Here is an 18,905-nt window from a genome sequence, read left to right as displayed (position 1 = left end):
ACTGTTGGAGCTTGCTCCTACAAAGTCAGCTAGGGTTCCTGAACAGGGGATGCTTGAGGCCAGTGAAAAGCAAGATGACAGAAGACAGGATGGAATCGGGAGGCCTGTCTGGTCATGCCGAAGCAGCCAAACAGCCCCCGAGTTTATTTCAGAGCTTGCTTATATATAACAGCAGAACAAAGCACAGCACAGAAGGTCAGTCAGTGTCTAACCACAAGACCATTCCTGTCCTTGAGTGAGCAGCCTCCTACCTTGTTGCTTGTTGCTCTGGGGCAGCCTTACTCTCTATCTTGATGTTCCTGAGCTTTGTCGTCAGCAGTATATGTTCCACTAGATAGAGTGTTCTTTTCTCACGGGCTAAATCGGAAGTCTCTCACAGCCCTCAAGGTTATAGCAAAAAGCAGAGCAGGCAAGCTTGAACTCAAATGACTCCTTTAAGTCAGAAATGACTCCAGATGGAAGCTGAGTCACACGTGGGCTCCCACAATGCACTCCCCAAATCCAGGCAGTCTCTATTAATTAGATCCCACCATCATACCTCATCTGCCCCTGTGTTATTGAAAGTCTGTTGTGGCCTATGTCCAGGTGCTCTAAACCTTTTAGTATTTATGCCTCTATATTCCTTTACAGCGATAAAGATAAATACTCTCTTCCTTATTAATAAAGGGAGAATAAAGTTTAAGGAGCCAATCGGAGCATTAAAAAAACTTTTAAAAAACTTTTATATTTAAAAATTACCTTTCAAGATGAGCTCACAAAGCAATGGCTATTGTCATGTCATTTTCACACGTATCTGTGTTTATATCCCAACCCCACTGCCTCTCCATTTCTCCTCTCTGGCTTTTCCTCCCTCCTCCTCCACACCCCCAAATAATGAATGATGAAAACACACTTTTCTTATCTTTGCATTATACTAGAATCTTTTTTTTCTCTCCAAAGACAGGGTTTTTCTGTAGCTTTGGAACCTGTCCTGGAACTCCCTCTGTAGATCAGGCTGGCCTAGAACTCACAGAGATTCGCCTGCTGGGATTAAAGGTGTGCACCACCATCGCACGGCCATACTAGAATCTTGTTCCTTTTGTGGACCCCTTGGGTATCTTCCAAGAGTGTGGGATGTCGTACCCTTACATGAACCGAAGACCACTGCTTGCTTCAGTAGCAACATTTTACACTCTGTTGAACACTAAGTTCGGAGGCTTGGGGGACACGTCCCCAGGTCTCACAATACTGCGAAGAGTGTGTGGTAATGATTGCCATTTTGTAGGGGCGGGGTGGGTAGGGGCTTGAGAACTGAAGAGATGAGCGGGGACTCAAAGCACAGCCAGTCCCACTGGGCGCAGTTGGAGGAGCTCTGGTTCTTCCCCTGTGCTGTGCACAGAGGGTTGCCTCTCTTGATGAAACAGGACGAAACGGAGCAAAACAAAATGTAGTATTTCTATTCCCCAGGCAACGGCAGCTCCCTGACACCCCGCCCTACTCTGCCTCGGACCCTTGCTCTCCTCCACAGGTCGAAGGTGAGTCCATCCACATAGCACCTTGCACGGTTGACTCAAGCCTGGGTGGTGCAAATGAGAGGCACCTGTCGCTCCTGTCTTTCCCGCAGGCACATGCTGCGGGACCCCGAGACCTACAGCAGGGAGGATCCCCGCCACCTTCCTCCACTCCACCACGGCACCTGGGCTGCTGCCTGAGCACGCACCACAGACCATGTCCAGCCAAACCCACAGCGGCTTTCACAACGGCTACCTGGACTCCAGGCACCCCGATACTTCCTGCCACCAAACCGGGCCTTCCCATCTGGGCATGAGTTGCCCTTACCATCAGCAGCCTTTGTGCCACGTTCCTGGGTAAAGGATAAGATATTTAATCATGAACCACCTCAGCATCCACAGCTGGAGGGCCCAGGAGGGACCGCGACAGCCTGTCCAGCAGGTGGCAGTGTGGAGACGCACACGGGGCACCTTGATGCCCTAATGTTCTTAGTCTCTGGTCTACAGAGCTAGTTCCAGGACAGACTCCAAAACCACAGAGAAACCCTGTCTCGAAAAACCAAAAAAAAAAAAAAAAAGAAATTCCCGCAACTAAAGATCCTCCTCCAACAAAAAGCTAACAAGTCCAGAATGTGCAGAACAACTCCAGGTGGCGAGACGAGGAACTGCTTCCTTATGCTGCCTCTAATAAAGGGGCTCGAGGCAGTTTGAGAATGAGTTAGTGCTCAATCAAGTTTTCTTGGCTCCTCTTTTCTGGCCTCTAGTCCCCCTTCTCTGAAAAACCAGGGTCACTGGTGACCATGGCAAGGTTCCATGAGAAGAGAATTCTCAGATGTAGAGTGTACTCCTGAATATTCAGGCTGAGTCCTCTCTGCCTTGAAACTATTGCCCATTTATCTTTCAGGCGGGTGGATCTTCGCTTGGTCGAACATAGAAAGATTACTGTTCAGAATAACAGGGCCCAAGAAACCTTAAAGAATTGGGATTAGACTAAGGAAATCGGAGAGAAAAGACCGGGGAAATTCGGCTTGTTTTCATGCAACAAGCAAAGGTGATAATCAACCTTTTGGTCTCTTGCCTTTAGCGCCTCATTGCCTCCGACAAAGAAGAGAAAGCATGCGCAGATACTAGAGGACTCCGGGGACTGCCGCGTGTGGGCCCACCACTTCAGTCCAAGTGAGCAAGAGCGACTTTGTAACGAAGTCGAGGAGTAAAAGCCTTGGTTGCTGTGTCAAAGCTATTGACCTGCCCCTTAGCAGCCTACACAGCTCTGTTCCCTCCCGTAGAGGAGGAACAATGGCTCTGGGGTTGTAGTCCACCCTCTTGGTGTCTCCTTTATGCAGGTCAGTCACACAGGTGCCCCGAGGGACAGTCGCTCGCTGCTCTGTCTCTCCCGTGCAGGTAAAAAGCTAGTCTTTCTATTTCAGGAGCGTTGCATCTCAGAGGATGCAGGCTCCAAGCCTGGGGAGCTGGAACACACAGAGCTTTCAAGACCCTATTGGCTGCCCGTTTCCTAGTTGCCCGCCGTCCTTTGTAGCTTTGTTGTGAGCAGGCTAACTCAGGATCTTGGTAAAATGCAGGTTCAGCTCCGTGAATCTGAGCTGGGATCTAAGCCGGCCTGTGTTTCAGGTTGGGGGAAGATGGAGGCTCGTGTAGGGCTGTTGGGGTGCAGTGGGGAAGTTGAACTCCCTCATCACTCACATCAAATTGGATCCTTACTAGTTTGTAAGATGATTTCGTAACTATTTCATTAAAAACATCCGATGTCAAACCGAGGAGATTTCCCTGTGGTTCAAGCACTTGGTATTCATGCTGTAAGTTTGAGGACCTGAGTTCAGATCCCCAGAATGCACAGAAATGCCTGATGGCTGTAGCAGCCAGCCTGTAATTCCAGCACCTAAACGTGAAGACAGTTGATCAGTTGATCCCAGGAGTAAGCTGGCCAGTCAGAATAACCATATGGTCAAGCTCTGGGTGCAACTGAGAGACCCCACCTCAGCAAGTGAGTTGGAAAGCAACGGAGGAAGACCCCTCAGACCAACTTCAGACCTCCACATGTACACATACAACGCATGCATCTGCACACATGTGGATATGTATATACACATGCACACCACACATACCTTTGGGGAAAAAAAAAGCCAAAAAACACCCAATGCCTAAAATGGGTTATTTATCTTATATAACTAGTTATTTATCTTATATAACTAGTAGCTCATTTGTTTTGAGCTTAAAATGATAGAGTCAGGAATAGCTTTGTCTTTTGGGATCTGAGGTGAAACGTTAGAATTTTTAGGCAAAGGGATAATACTCTAGGCCGATTCTCCTCGTGACTGTAAACATTCAGATGCATGCAGTGTGAACGGTGGCCCAAATTCAGTGTATAAATACCATGCTCTGTCTCCAGGAGAAACCCAGGATTCCTCTATCCCCCCTGTCCCTATTCCTGTCCCTAAACCCTCAGATGCTTCGAAAAGAGGTACTTGTTTCCTACCAGCTGGGGTTGCTGCCTTTGACTTAAATGACCCTGTGGTGGCTGAGGACCCTTCCAGGGACAACTGGCTGCAGCTTTGGCACGGGCACATGTGTATGTGGCTTCGTTGTTTGGAATTACAGATGGCTTTAAGCCACCTTGTGGGTGCTGGGAACTAAGCTCAGGTCCTTTCCAGGAATAGCAAATGCTCTTACACCACTGAGCCATCCCTCCAGTCCTGGCTCTTCTGTATTTTGAGCATCAAACCTAAAAAGGTTCTTCAGCCCTAAAGAGAGGATTGCAGTGAGAGATACAATAGCTAAACATGCCATATAGGACCAAAAGTATCTGTTTTATCTCTTTAGCAACTGGGGACTCTCAAACAAATATCCTAATATTTCCTTCACTCACCTCTTTTTTTTTTTTTTTTTTTTTTTTTTTTGCAAGACAGGGTTTCTCTGTAGCTTTGGAGCCTGTCCTGGAACTAGCTCTTATAGACCAGGCTGGCCTCGAACTCACAGAGATCCACCTGCCTCTGCCTCTCGAGTGCTGGGATTAAAGGTGTGCACCACCCCCACCCGGCTCTCTGAGAGACTTTTAAAGTGAGGTGTATAGGGTATTTTGAAGGGCACGCAGACACAAGCCACAGCTTTCTCCAGTGGAATCCGGGTACTAGACTGCCATCAGTGTGTTTTTGTTCTCTAGAGATGCTCAGGTAACGTGAAGGGAAGAAGGAGGTTTACACGCATGTCTTCCTCGTAACAGCTGTGACACTACCAAATCATTCCCGGTCCTCGAACCCCAGTGTCAATCCTTGTGAATGAAATTTAGGATTTTTGTCTCATAACCACTACAGAAGCATTTAGTGGCATATCCTCAAGCATATTTCATTAGCCTCTGATACAACACCTAGGTATAGACCTGAAATGTAAACACAACCCACCAAAAAACCATGCAACTCAGAATGTCCTTTGTTCCATTACCCATAATTCAGATGGGTCAATGGCAGGATGTGCAATGGAGTGTGTTGGCAATGCAAACAAATGAATACCATTTGCAGCAATAGTAGACAGATCGCATAAACACAGTGGTGGGCAAAAGATGCCAGCACTTTTGGTATTACTATATTATATTCTCTCTCTCCCTCTCTTTCCCCCTCTCCCTCTTTCCCTGCTTCACTTCCTTCTTTCTGAGGTTGGTTCTGGGGATGGAACCCTGCACCTAGCTCATATAAGCACTCTACCATTGGGCAACACCCCCACGCGTCTTCTCCTTTCTCTATAAATTCCTCTGTGCTTTCAGACTGCGTGGCAGTGGCGGTTATCAGAAGGGGTGTGTGCTCGATACGGGCGTTATCATTAAAGATAAAGGCTTTCCCTTCCCTTTCCTTCCCTATCCTTCCTTTCCCTTTCCTTTCCTTCCCCATAAAAATAGTAAAGCAGTCCCAGTGGCCATGCTTGGGTGGGTTAGTTCTAGCTTCCCAGGGAGTTGCCAAGCCACGGGTGAGGTCCTGGAGACTCCAGGCACAAGCTGAAATTCCAGGCACAAGCCCAAGGTCAATGCTTGGATCCATCATTTTTTTGTCTTGAGACAGGGTTTCTCTGTGTAGGAGAACATCTGAGGCCAGTACCTAAGAAAGTTTATTTTCTGTGATGTTTGGGTTGCAAAGTGACTTGAGGCAACCCTGTTTTATAAGGAAATTAAAACTGGACGAGGAAAAGAAAAAGCACAGACCCTTTCTCTCACCTTCCCCCAGCTACAGGCTGGTGGCACATTCTATAGATGCTAATGTTCTGCTCCCAGGACCCTGCTGACAGCCCACACCTGATCTTATCAAGGCTATCTCCTGTATTCCTGACGTCAGGCACTATGCCCCACAACCTGCCGTTCCCCTTCTTAGCAGCAAGTCCTCTTTCTACTTGTGTCTTTTTTATTGATGACTCAATGTTTTTTTTATTAGCATTGCTTATAAAATACGGACATCTTACCAATAGCTACAACACTGAAGAAAATATCTCACCCTCTCCTATCAACCACCAATTGCCTGTATGTTTTTGTGAGCTGCATCCCCACTCCATGACCTGATACTGATGACCCCAGTCTTGTTTAGATAATCACTGTTGCCATAAGCTCAAGAGAGCAATGGCCACGCTATGCCTAGGACACAGGGTTCTACAATATTCTACCCCGTCCTCTGGTCTTTATGTTCTTCTCTCTTCCCCCTCTTCTGTAGTGGTCTCTGACCCTTGGAGCAGGTGAGTCTCATTTACAGCTGAGCAGCCAACAGTCACTTATTCTCGTAACTGCGACTATTTATGCGTCTCTGTGGCCAGCACTAACTGCTTCAGTAAGACGTTTCAAAGCTGGCAGGAGCAGCAGACAGTGAGCATGAACATGATTATTGAGAAGCCAGTTGTATGGGTGGGATCATGTTTGTTTAGCAAAATAACTGCAGTAGCCTCTCTACCAGGGACCTCCCCAGCTGTAGCTTTTGATTAGGCTTATAACACCAGATGTGAATTCCCTCCTATAGAACCGGGCTTAAATCCAAGCTGAAAGTGATTGTTTCTTCCCATAACAGGCTTGACACTGTTGTACCAAGGGTACATGTTGCCTGGCTGTTTGGTTTTCTTGCTTTCAGGGTTCACACTGAGCACAACTGTTGAAGCCAATCCTTCCCCAGCAGTGAGCACAGCATCTTCTAGCCCACTGTGGGCTAGCCAGCAGAGAGGAAATTTGTACCTGGTTCTGACTGATTTCTCTATGTCCTGGGACCAGAGAATGTGGTATCTTTAGCAACCTTTCGTGGGCAACCAATAGCAGTTGTAATTGCATGTATTGTTTTGACAATCTCTGGGGCCTCCTTCCCCAACAGCCCATAGGAAAGTAGCCCAACCCCCAACACTGAGACTTTCATTTAATAATACATGACTTCTGTATCTGTTCATACAATTTACCTTTGTTCAAATTCTCTCTCTCTCTCTCTCTCTCTCTCTCTCTCTCTCTCTCTCTCTCTCTCTCTGTATTTTATTTTTAATTGTGCATAGGTGTGAGTATATCTGTGTGTAGTATGGTCATGAGTGCAGGTGCCCCCAGGGGCCAGAAGAGAGTGTCAGATCCCCTAGAACTGGAGTTACAGATGGTTAGGAGCTGCCTGATGTGAGTGCCGGGAACCAAGCTTAGGCTCTCTGGAGAAGTAGGCACTCTTAACCACAGAGCCATCTCACCAGCCACCTTTGAAAATGAGCTGAGGACCACATTTCTCTACAGCCTATTGACACATCCTTGGTTTTGACCGGCCCTCGCCCCTCCTCTCACTCACCTTTCTGCCCCACCCCAGCACCTGTCTTCTGCTTTTGTATCTCATGTTCTGCTACCATCCCTCAAGCTTCGTTTTTCCTTCCTCATAGGACCTTTTCTAGTTTCGTTGCCCCTGCACCCTCTGCAACACACACACGCACGTACGGACGCATGCACATACACACACACATGCATATACGCATGCACGCACGCACACACACACATAAAAGTTAGAAAATAGGACCTTCATATGAAAGCAAACTTGGGATATTTATCTTTCTGAATCTGAGTTAACTGTCTTCATATAGTATATCCCAGTTCCAACCACTGTCCTTGAACGTTTTCACTTTTCTCTACAGCTGAGTAGAATTCCATTGTGGGTATGGACCACATCTTCATCATCCGTACACCAGCTGGTGACTACCAAGGCTGATTTCACTTCTGTGAATGGTTCTGTTGGGTCGTGCTGTATTCCCTTTAGTGTTTTGAGACTCTGGGCTGATTTTCATGCTACCTATACCAGTGTATACACTTGGCAACAGAGAAGAAGGCTTTCCCCTTCTCTCTAAACTTCCCGGGATGTGTTGTATTTTGTTCCAAAGTCATTTTAATTTTCATTTTCCTAATAGCTAAGGATGCTGAAACTTTTAAAAAACATTTCTTGGGAGAGATGGCGTAGCAGGTAAGAGCACATGTTGCTCTTCTGAAGGACTGGGCCCTACATGGTGGCACCCAACCACCTGTAACGCCAGTTCCAGGGAATCTGATGCTCTCTTCTGACACCCGTGTGCACAAGAAACACACACGGTACACAAACATTCAGGCAAAACGCTCATCCACATAAAATGAAATAAATAAATACTTAGAAATATGTGTATTGGCCATTTGTATTTCTTCTTAAGTAAATTCTCTGCTCAGTTCCTCAGCCCGAGTTTTACTGCATTGTTAGTTTTCTCGTATGGTGTCTTGAGTTCTGTGTGTGTCGTGGGTACTAATTCTCTGTCAGATGTATGTGTTTCTAGCAAAGATTTTCTTTCATTATGTGAGCTGTTTCTTCACTCGGATTCTTTCCTCTGCTATTCAGAAGCCTTTGAACCCCGGGAGGTCCCATTTAACTTGATGCTGGCCTCATGCTGAGCCACGAGAGTCCCTACTCAGAAAGCCCTGGACCAGGAGTCTAGGGCTATGTTTTAGTCCCATTTGCGGTGAGAGAGAAGGACCTAGTTTCCTTCCTCTGCATGCAGATTTATAGTTTTCTTAGCATCAGCTTGAAGAGGCTGCATTTTTCTCCAATGTGCATCTTTGAAATCACTGGGAGTCACAGAATCTTGGTGCCACAAAGACCTGTACCAAATTAGGATGCTGACCGAAATTAGTAAGGCAAAAACCCAAGAATCATTAAATTGCCTTAAAACAGACAGACAAGCAAACATACACACAAGCAAATCCCCTCCGACAAATCCAAAGCAAACATAAAACCAACAAGTTCTGTTGGCTCCTTTGACATAAGAGTTTAGGATTGGACCCAGAACTCAAGGCCCAATAGGACTGAGTGCCAACATTGTTATCCCTACCATCTCAGCGCTGGCTTCATCCCCAGGTGGGCTTTCTCTCCTCTTCCCAAATCATACCAGCTACTCTTGAGAAAGTATCTCAGGGGGTCAAGCCTTGTGTGAAAGAGAGAGCATCTTGGTCACTTCGTTACTCCAAAATCTACTGTGCTTGCCTTGGACTTGACCACATGGCCACCCTGGATGCAAGGAGTTAACGCTGTATCTTGATAGAACCCGGGTGACTACCCCCCTGGGGCTGGACATAGACTTCCTTATGATCAGACATACAGGAAGTGATAAACTATGTAGGGAGTAGGATCCCACAGTTGCTCAATGACCTCTCTTAGAGCTTGCTGACCCAGAAGGGTTTTTCTCATGGCTCTGGGTCAGCGGCACACCTCTCGTCTCCTTGCACACTCCTATAGTCATTCTGCTTCACCAACAGCCTGCTCCCTCACTCCACACAGCCACCTGCGAGTCTTAGAGGAACAGCCGCAGGGGAATACTCAAACTCACTTGTTTGTTCATTGTCGCAGTGAGAAGCAGGACTCACGGCATCGACGTGCAGGACCATGACAGGGAGGGACATAATGGAATACCCATGGACCAGTGCTCTCCAGCTCTGAAGTGGCAGCCGTACCGAAGTATGCCTTGGCACGGCCTGTTAAACAGTCATTATGAGAAACTGTGAGTGGTCCCAGCAATGCCTTGGGATGGGGTGGAGATCCGGTGTCAGGTGTGAGTGTGGCGCTAAATCTTAGAGTTTTATCCAGGTATTTGGGCTTAGATGCCACCCTTGATCGAATTGGATGGGTCACTGAGAAAAGGATCTGTTCTACGCCATATGGTTTACATCTTAAATAATCATTGGGACGAAGGCTCCTGGCTTTCAAGAAGTCAGCTTGTATTCCACCTCATTATAATTTACCCACTAAATGTTGGAGGGAGAGGTCCTAGGAAAACAGGCCCAGTTCAAAGGAAAACCTGGGGGCTGGTCAGGTGGCTGAGAAGGAAAAGGTGCTTGCTGTCAAGTCTCTTGACCTGAGTTTTAGCCCTGGAACCCACATGGTAGGAAGAGGAAACCGAGTCCTACGAGTTGCCCTCTGACCTCTGAATTTGCATCCAAAATAAATGTTAAAAAATGAAATAAAAAGCAAAAAGGAAACGTTGGGAAATAGCTAACTTCTAACCCTGCAGTAAATTTATAAATACCACAGAATTCTTCGGGGGCACATTAAATTGGTTGCCAGGTGACTACTGACATTTATGTCGGGAATCAGTGTTGTCAGGCTCAAACTCAACACGCTCTGACTCAAGAGGAGACTGTTCACGTAATAAATGTACCATCAGGCAAGAAATACCAGCAACCTACTGGAGGGCCTTTTTGGTGTTTTCCAAATTCAAATATAGCAAAGCTTACCTCTGGGACCCTTATTCTGGGTAGGCTACAGGAAAATAAATGTTTTTCTCAAAGTCAAGCCTAAGGATTCAAAAAGAGTTGGGGAGCTGTGTCCAGTAGGCAGCAGAAGGAGGTTGTTTTCATTCAAATGTCACAAGGGTGCCTGGGCTTCTGTGTGCACTTAGTAAACAGAGGAGAAGCTTCTAGATCTTGCTGCTGAGACAGTCTTCCCTTGATTATCTTTTGGGAACATTTAATGTTCTGTCTGAAATATGAAACTGTCGTAGGCAGGAAAAACGTTCCTGTTTCCGTGCATCTGAGTTGGCCATCTTTTAAAGGGTTAGTGTTCTCTCTCTCTCTCTCTCTCTCTCTCTCTCTCTCTCTCTCTCTCTCTCTTTCTCTCTCTCTCTCTCACACACAGAGGAGACTTTAGAAGCATGTTTCCATGTGGCTTAGTGGGGAGAAGTACTGAGAGCAGTCCTGGGTTCACCCCTGCGTCTCCCAAGATGGCAGGAGACAACCAAATCCTGAAAGTTGTCCTCTGACCCCAATTGTGCTGATTCTCTAGAACCTGTACTCACAGACAGACCACACACACACACACACACACCACACACTGGCCTATTTCAACAGCCTGTCTGTACTCCACTGATCTGGAATTAAAAAAAAAAAAAGAGAGAGAGAACCCAGAGGGAATCAGCTCAAAGGTACAGAAGCAGATTTATTTTGAATACCCAGCCATCACTCACTTTCTCTAAACAAAGGCAACATTCACTGAGATGATTATTCCAGCTCTCTTGATTTGACTATTCAAGTCAGAGACAGAAAATCATCCACTTGTTTATAGGTAAATATGTTTAATGTGCAGTGGAAACACTGTTTCCCTAGATTACCTCAAAGCAATGAAGTTAGGGATTAACATTTATTAACCCGCCTTTCCCCAAGGGTTTCAAGCGTGTAGTACAGAAGAGAGGTTGGCAAAGCAAGCTGAGTTGGCTTCATGTGTAATTTCTGATGCCAAAAGAAGAATTGCCTCTCTGCAGTGAAGAGATGGATATTTAGTCAGGGACTGGCTGTCACAGGTTAGTTCTCACTGATCCTTCCATTTCCGCTTACGGCTATCCGACTCTTCAGTTGGATGCTCACGTCTGAGCTGTAAGCCCTCTTCTTTCAGGTTTTTTTGGCAGTGAGGTGTGTACACTTCACCAAGACAGTTACTATTACCCTACGTAAGTCAGCATCACTTTATCCACCCAGGCTTTAGACTTGGGCTTCTCAAAATTTCCCACCCACAGCCCTTCCTCCTGAGTAATTTTTATACAATGCTGGGAAGGTATATAAGATAGGTATGCAAAATGTTTGAAAAACAATTATTGGTATAAATACAGTTTTGCCATTTAAAAAAGAAAAATAAATTTACATACTAATTTTCATATAAAGAATTAAATCTTGGCTCATATTTGATACTGTAAGACATGGAATACCTTCAATGTTTTTCAGTTTATAGATGTTTTGATTTTATTATTATCAATGCCAAGAACACTGATTCACATAAATAGATAATATACATTTATGAAAGGTGTATTTAAGATCATTTCATAAACTGTTGGCAATTCTATCCAAACCCTAAGCCAAAATTCATTTAATTATTTCTTTTTTAAAAAAAATGAATCTCAAGTTGGACAACTCTAAAAACAATTTTTAAATCAAATATCCAAATGCAGTCCAGTCCAAAGTGATATTAATTTGATCCTACCTGCTGAATCCTACAATGAGAAACTATTAAGAAGTCTTTGTTTTCTATAATCAACCTTTTTCTTTCTGTAAGAACAAAATCGCTTGTCTGGACGGTAGAAACACTGCACTCTATAACAGACAGTTGCTTGGAATGTGGGCTGTGTTGCAGGCAGCCATCACTAGCCTGGTGTGCTGCAGGCATGTATTCTATGACAAGCACATGTGTGTTCAGAACCGAGGATGCTGTGACATCAGACAAGATGACATGAGCAAACACAGCCAGAAACACTACAGCTCCGTTGCACACTCAATCTTAATTAACTTCTGTCCACTGTGCAGTCACAAACATTTTACTGTTACCATTCTTTTTTCTTTTTTTTTTTCGGTCACCAGAATTTTGCCCATTCAGTCCTGTGGCCCCGTGTGGGGTTTGACCCACAAATTAGCGGACTGACTGTGGAAACCGAGTCAATATCAAGCTCCTAGACAGTAGAAGGCACATAATCTTCCTCAAACTCTTTGTTAGATGGCTTGTCCTTTGCTGCTGCCAAGCCGTGAGATTGCTAGACCTTTAACTGGTTACTTGAAGGTAAACGCTGGTGCAGGGACGCGATCCATCGGCAGGCACACAACTCAAAAAGAACATGGATATTCCTTTTCCCAGGAAGCCCGCTAACACTTTCTGGTTTTGAAAATAGAGTAAAGTTCCAAAGCTCTGTGCTTTTGTGATAACGGCAGTCACCCTCCACTGGAACCTCAGGAGACAGGTGGCCTCACAAGAGACCAGTGGATACCCCCGTCCTCTCTCTCCTGCTCTAAGGAGGAACTGTTCTCTTGAACAAAAAGTCCCTTTTTAGAAGCCTTGACGAATTAAAAACCATGTTCCACATCAGCAACATTTACAGGAGAAGCTCACCGAGGAAGTTCAAAGCTTTGATAGTTTTGTGTCTAGTTAATGATGTTAGCATCTAATCCATCTGTTTTATTAATATTTTTAAAAGATTGGCTTTGTTAATTGTTCATCTGCATGGGGGTGTGTGCACACGTGTGCAGATGCCTGTGGAGTGCAGAAGGGTGGAATTCTCTTGGAGCTGGAGGTCCAGGTGGGTGTGAGCTGCCCAAAGTGGGTGCCGGGAACCGAACTCAGATCCGCTGGGAGAGCACCACACACTCTTGGCTGCTGAGCCATCTCTCCAGCCTCCCCCCTTTTATTAACACTTAAAATATGCTTATTCATCATGTTATATACAGAATATTTGTATAACATAATAATATTCCAACATACTACTGGAAATATTAAATAAAGCAGAAATTCTGGCTAGCCACCCTGCTGCCAGAGGGAAAAGAAAAAAAGAGAGAAAAGAGAAAAGCCACCTCTCTTTCCCGCAGAAGAAATCCTTGTGGTGGTTTTCAGGGCTGTTACCAGATTGGAAGGACCAAAGGGGCAGGAAGATATTCCGGGAAAGAATGTTTTCAATCAATACAATGACTGGCTCTGGTTCTTTTGGTTTAGAGTTGTCCCTAGCTGTTCTGAGCAGCCTGTTTTATTCATAGGACAATCGGTGGGCTGAACATTCCTTCAGCTGAGTGGCTAAGGTCCCTGTGACATTGAGAAGTGTCCTTTAAAGGGGGGAGATTAGTTGTACCCTAGATAACTGTGAGTGACAAGCTGACTGCTGAGCTTCCAGCCCCGTCCCCCTTTCTCATGTATGGTGTGGAATCAGATTAAAAGTTCTTAGAAAGCACCAAGGAGAAGTCCGGGGAAATGATGGTTCTGTTTGGCAGAACTCATACCGTTTCCTTATAAGAAGATTAAAAAAGGCCAGGGTGCTTCGAAATGTCATGTTTATTTCTGCAGTAGAACTGCGGGAAATGAACTGACTGAATACAGCAAAGGGCACTTGGCGCAGCGAGCCTCACACAATGGGATGCGTATACTCTTGGCTCTATCAAGGAAGAAAGAAAATACCGTGCAAACTGGTTTCGTGATCCATCTCTTTTCAGGCCTGACGTGGGCTACCAAGTTGTGACAGACAAAGGGTTCACGTTCTCGCCAGTAGATGAAGCTTTTGTGTGTCAAAAGAAGAATCATTTTCAGATAACCATCCACATCCAAGTCTGGGGCAGTCCCAAGTTTGTTAAAACCCAAATGGGCCTGAAGCCAATAGAAATGTTTTACTTGAAAGCTTTTGGAATTAAGGTAGGTCCTTTTATTAATTCAGTTTACTTTAATCAGTGCTTCTTAAGTGTTCTCCTAACCTCAGACCCCAGTGGCTTAAACACATCCACAGGAATTTATTCAGACCACAAAGCTGCCCCCGATCAGGTGTGGCTGTGGCAGCTCACCCTCTTCTACTGTCAGCCAGAGAAGGCCACTGAGATGTTTCTATGATGTTCCCGTCACATTCTGGCTTCCTGTCACCCGGGCTTGGGCAGCATCTGTGTAAATGCCTCAGTGAGGTGAGGTGACTTGTGCTTCCTATGGCGTGGGGAATAAGGTCCAAGACACAGGAAGGACAATCTGCTACTTCCTCAGATGTGAGCCCTAACCTTGGCACCACATCGCCTCGAACTGTGGCTTTTAGCTTCCAGGGTATAAACTGTTTTCTTGTCTTGGTTCATTGACCTCCACTGAAGCACAATCAATAAAAACTCAGAGAGGAAAACTGGGGTTCAACCTGAAGATCTGAAAAAGCAAAACAGCCAGTCACTGGCTCTTACCTCGACTTCAGTCCAAAATGGTGATCAGGCTTCCAGAAATCTCAGAATGAGACTGTGTCTGGGAGCTGTTTCCTCCCGTTTTATAATCCTCTCTAGGGCTGGGATTAAAGGCATGCACCGCCTGGTGTCTTTGGCAACTAGTGTGGCTACTGGGATTAAAGGTGTGTGTTACCATGGCCTGGCTGTAAGGCTGACCAGTGTGGCTGCTTTACTCTCCTGATCCTCAGGCAAGCTTTATTTATTAAAACATGATTGAAATGTCGCTACACTGAGCCATTTTAGTTTTGCTGCCAGTGCATGACCTCAGGGAATGGGTTCAATCTTAATCCAGTTCTCAAAAGAGTTCTCTAACTTCAAAAGCTAAAGAAGCACTATTTAGTCAGCGCCCCCTTTTCTGTAGATTAACACAGGGGACACAGAGACCCAGTGGTGTTACATGATTCATTCTGAACAGTAATGGTGGTCATTTTATCCATACTGCACAATCCTTATCTCAAACATTAGTGCCTTAAAGATGATAACAGTCATTTATTTGGGTCACACATCCGCAACTTGGTCGGTCTGAGTATGACACCTCACTTCTGGCGCTCAGCTGTGTTTCTTCTAACACGCAAGTAGCATGGTTTGAGAGCAGCCGAAACCACATTAAATTATTTTCTCCTGCCCAGCCCCTTAAGAGAAGCGATGTCCATTGCATACAGACCTCATCCGAAGAGTGAACCTGAGCTTAGGTGTGGTGTCTTCTAAAATGTAGCTGGATACTGTATCCACCAATCACCTTTGTTCCCGAGTGAACTCTTAAAATGGATCAGCAGCAAAAATTAAATACAAACAACAAGCAAATAAGCAACGCCCACCAAACATATTTTTATGGGTATAGAAATAGCGTGTCCACTGTGAAAATGTTGGTACATAACAGAAATGTGTGAGCAGACGATGGAGCCTTCCTGGTTGAGGTCCAGCGTTGGTGGATTAATTCTGCTCTTTTAATAAATGCTGTCCTGTTAACCTCACATGATGAAAGTCTGTGGTCGCACAGACTTAACGGAGTACTGTTGATAAAGCTGGAACAGATTTCTGTCTTAAGGATACATAATACTCAGGGCTTTATTGCTGGAAATTTCATTTCTGTCTTTTAGACTTCTTAGCAAAACTTCACTGAACATTTATTTATGCCGGAGAATAAATCCCAAGAGGGGATTTGATCTCAGTTGCCTCTTTGCTTTCTAGAAAGACTGTCCCGTGACAGTGTGAATGCCCGCAGGCTGCGTATCAGAGCATTGCTCTGGCAGCGGTGGTGGAATAGGGTGTGGAGCAGCTGTGAAGAAACACCATCTCATGTGTTACTTAGAGGCCAAGTCATTGTTCCTTCATATAGAACTTAAGGAGGGTTTGTATGTGTGTTCATGCACTCATATGATGTAAATATTAATAGGGATGAATCAATGGCCTCATGCATGCTAGGCAAGACTACCACTGAACTCTATCCCCAGATTTCTTTTTTATTTTTTATTATGAGATACACTTTCACTGTTTCCTAAGCTATACCTGAATTCACTTGTCACCAAGGCAAGTCTGAACCTGATGATCTTCTTGAGGACCATTACAGGCTTATACCACCAGGCCTAGTGGTTTTTATTAATTTTATTCACTTTAAAATTATACCTACAAATATGTGCTGATCATACATATTAACGGAGTTCACTGTATTTCTGTATGTGCATCCAAGTGCATTAATCTTGTCCATTTTCAATTTTATTCACTTCTTTTTTTTTTTTTTTTTTTTAGAAAGTAAAGGAGAGTGATAACAGTATTGGCTGCTTTGTTCACTTACCTATAATGCTTAGAGTGATGCTTGGTGCATAGCAGGTGCTCACTAGATAGTGAATGAGCTGATGAATGAATGAATGGATAGACGGATGAATGGATAGATGGATGAATGGATAGATGGATGAATGGATGGATAAATGGATGGATGGATGGATAGATGGATGAATGGATGGATGGATGGATGGATGGATGGATGGATAGATAGATAGATAGATAGATAGATAGATAGATAGATAGATAGATCGATGAATGAATGGATAGATGGATGAATGGATGGATAGATGGATGGAAGGATGGATGGATAGATGGATGGATGGATGGATGGATGGATGGATGGATGGATAGATAGATAGATAGATAGATAGATAGATAGATAGATAGATAGATCGATGAATGAATGGATAGATGGATGAATGGATGGATAGATGGATGGAAGGATGGATGGATAGATGGATGGATGGATGGATAGATGGATGGAAGGATGGATGGATAGATGGATGGATGATGGATAGATGGATGGAAGGATGGATGAATGAATGGATAGATGGATGGATAGATGGATGGATGGATGGATGGATGAATGGACAGATGGATGAAAGGATGAATGATGGATGGATAGATGAATGGATATATTCTTTGAGCTGCTTTGCTCTTGTTAGTTTATTTTTATTCATTTTTGCTTCTGATATTTTGGCCTTTTAATAGCTCACTCTGTATTTCATCATTTAATTCTGCAGGCATCGCTCTTTTAAACAGTGGCACACTGCTGATAGATGGTGCCCATTGCTAGTCTAATGTGTCTTTTTCAGAATTCAGACTTTCCACCCAGAGCCCAGCCTGTCCCCTGGCAAAGGTTCTAAGTGTATGAACACTTTCTATTAGTGAACATTATTTTTGATAAGTTGATTAATCTATGAATTGATTTACTTTTTGTCTTTCTATACAGGTAGAAGCCACCAATCAAGTGATTGCTATCGAACAGTCCCAAGCGGATAGAAGCAAAAAGACTTTTGATCCTGTTAAGTAAGAATTTCTTTTCCGAGTACATCTTGGTGAAGGTTGGGGGAAGATGACTTTCCCTATTTATGACAAAACCCATAATAGATCTAAGTTAGTAATAGGATGCTAGTATTATGAACACGTGTTTATCCATAAAAATAAAGCTTCGAGATCATTGCAAAAAAAATTTCAATATTTCCTATATGCGTGCATACAGTTCATTTTCCCATGTATTTTACAGTTACCTTGACAGATGCTGGTGTTTGCACCCAGGGTAGCATCCACAGCAATAATGACGTAACAAGTTAGACTCCTCTCTCTCGAAATGTGTGAGGCAGCATCCATTCCCTGGCTTATTAGGCCAGGATGCAGTTGCGGTAGCTTAAGCTGACTGCAGTCAAGCCCATTTGGGGCAGGATACTTCTACAGCCTGGACAGAGCCACTCATACAAATGTCTGTGGAGCCCAGGCAGGCGAGCAAACATGTGACTTGGCTGGCATATGATGGGGTCTCCCTTCCTCGGGCAGGCTGCATGGCTTTTCTTTGAAGCGTGCTGCCTCCTGTTGGCTGAGCTGTGGGAGGTCGCCTGCTTGAAGGAGAAGTCAGAGGTCTGGAAGAACCTAAAGGGGTCGCTTGTGAGGAGCGGGGTGCTGTAGCGACTGTGAGCACACGAGTGTGTCTTTCCTCCCACTGTGGAGGCAACAGAAACCAGTTGGTCCTTGGGTTGGAAACCTGAAGCATACATAGCTTCTGTTAGCAAGGAGTCGTTCTGTGACCTTCCTTGGTGCACCCATGCTGTGGATTTCTGCCTAAGTAAGAAACTCCAGGGCATGCGGCTTCTGCGGGGTGATGAGAACAGGGAACAAGACCCTCTGAGGGTTCCTGGAAACGAGATGTGCCCAAGCGCTGTACTCTATTGCATTCTCTTGACATTTCTGTTGTTTGCTTTAGAATCGACCTCCTGACTGACCAGGTCACCAAAGTAACGCTGGGACGGTTACACTTCAGTGAAACCACAGCCAACAACATGAGAAAGAAGGGGAAGCCGAATCCTGACCAGAGGTACCTGGGCCACTGTGAGCAGGAATGTCGAGACACATCACCTAGCTAGGAAGGACCCCTCTGATCTGCTGAGCCACCCAACCAGCTCCCCCAGCCTGCTTCACGGTTCTCCTCCCTTCTCCGGCTTGGAGTATTAACCCATCTCATTTTACCCAGACACCCTTGTTCTCCCATCCCTGCTCCCAGCAATGCTCGCTCCTGCTCAGTCTAATTCCCGCCATGGTCCTCTAGATGGGCGACCACACATTTTGGTCATTGCTCTTGGGTTGAGGGCTGACTGTGCTTACCAAACCTGCATGCTGGAACTGAATCTTGGTCCTCTGTAAGAATAACAAGTGTT

The 18,905-nt window shown here is 45.0% G+C and overlaps 1 protein-coding gene across 1 annotated transcript in view; it reads left to right on the top strand.

Moving 5' to 3' along the window:
- The window catches only part of Myrfl (myelin regulatory factor like), a 100,854-nt gene that overhangs the window by 29,421 nt on the left and 52,528 nt on the right, over nucleotides 1–18,905 (top strand). The window contains exons 3-9 of the mRNA XM_057757420.1: nucleotides 1,447–1,514; nucleotides 1,604–1,847; nucleotides 2,575–2,666; nucleotides 9,353–9,503; nucleotides 13,957–14,152; nucleotides 17,450–17,526; nucleotides 18,455–18,565. Coding sequence (XP_057613403.1) covers nucleotides 1,447–1,514; nucleotides 1,604–1,847; nucleotides 2,575–2,666; nucleotides 9,353–9,503; nucleotides 13,957–14,152; nucleotides 17,450–17,526; nucleotides 18,455–18,565 — 939 coding nt within the window. The remainder of the gene's footprint in view (nucleotides 1–1,446; nucleotides 1,515–1,603; nucleotides 1,848–2,574; nucleotides 2,667–9,352; nucleotides 9,504–13,956; nucleotides 14,153–17,449; nucleotides 17,527–18,454; nucleotides 18,566–18,905) is intronic.

Source organism: Chionomys nivalis, chromosome 25, assembly GCF_950005125.1.
Source record: "Chionomys nivalis chromosome 25, mChiNiv1.1, whole genome shotgun sequence".
Taxonomy (NCBI): domain Eukaryota; kingdom Metazoa; phylum Chordata; class Mammalia; order Rodentia; family Cricetidae; genus Chionomys; species Chionomys nivalis.
The sequence above is the reverse complement of the archived record's forward strand: the minus strand, read 5'-3'. Positions and strand labels throughout refer to the sequence as shown.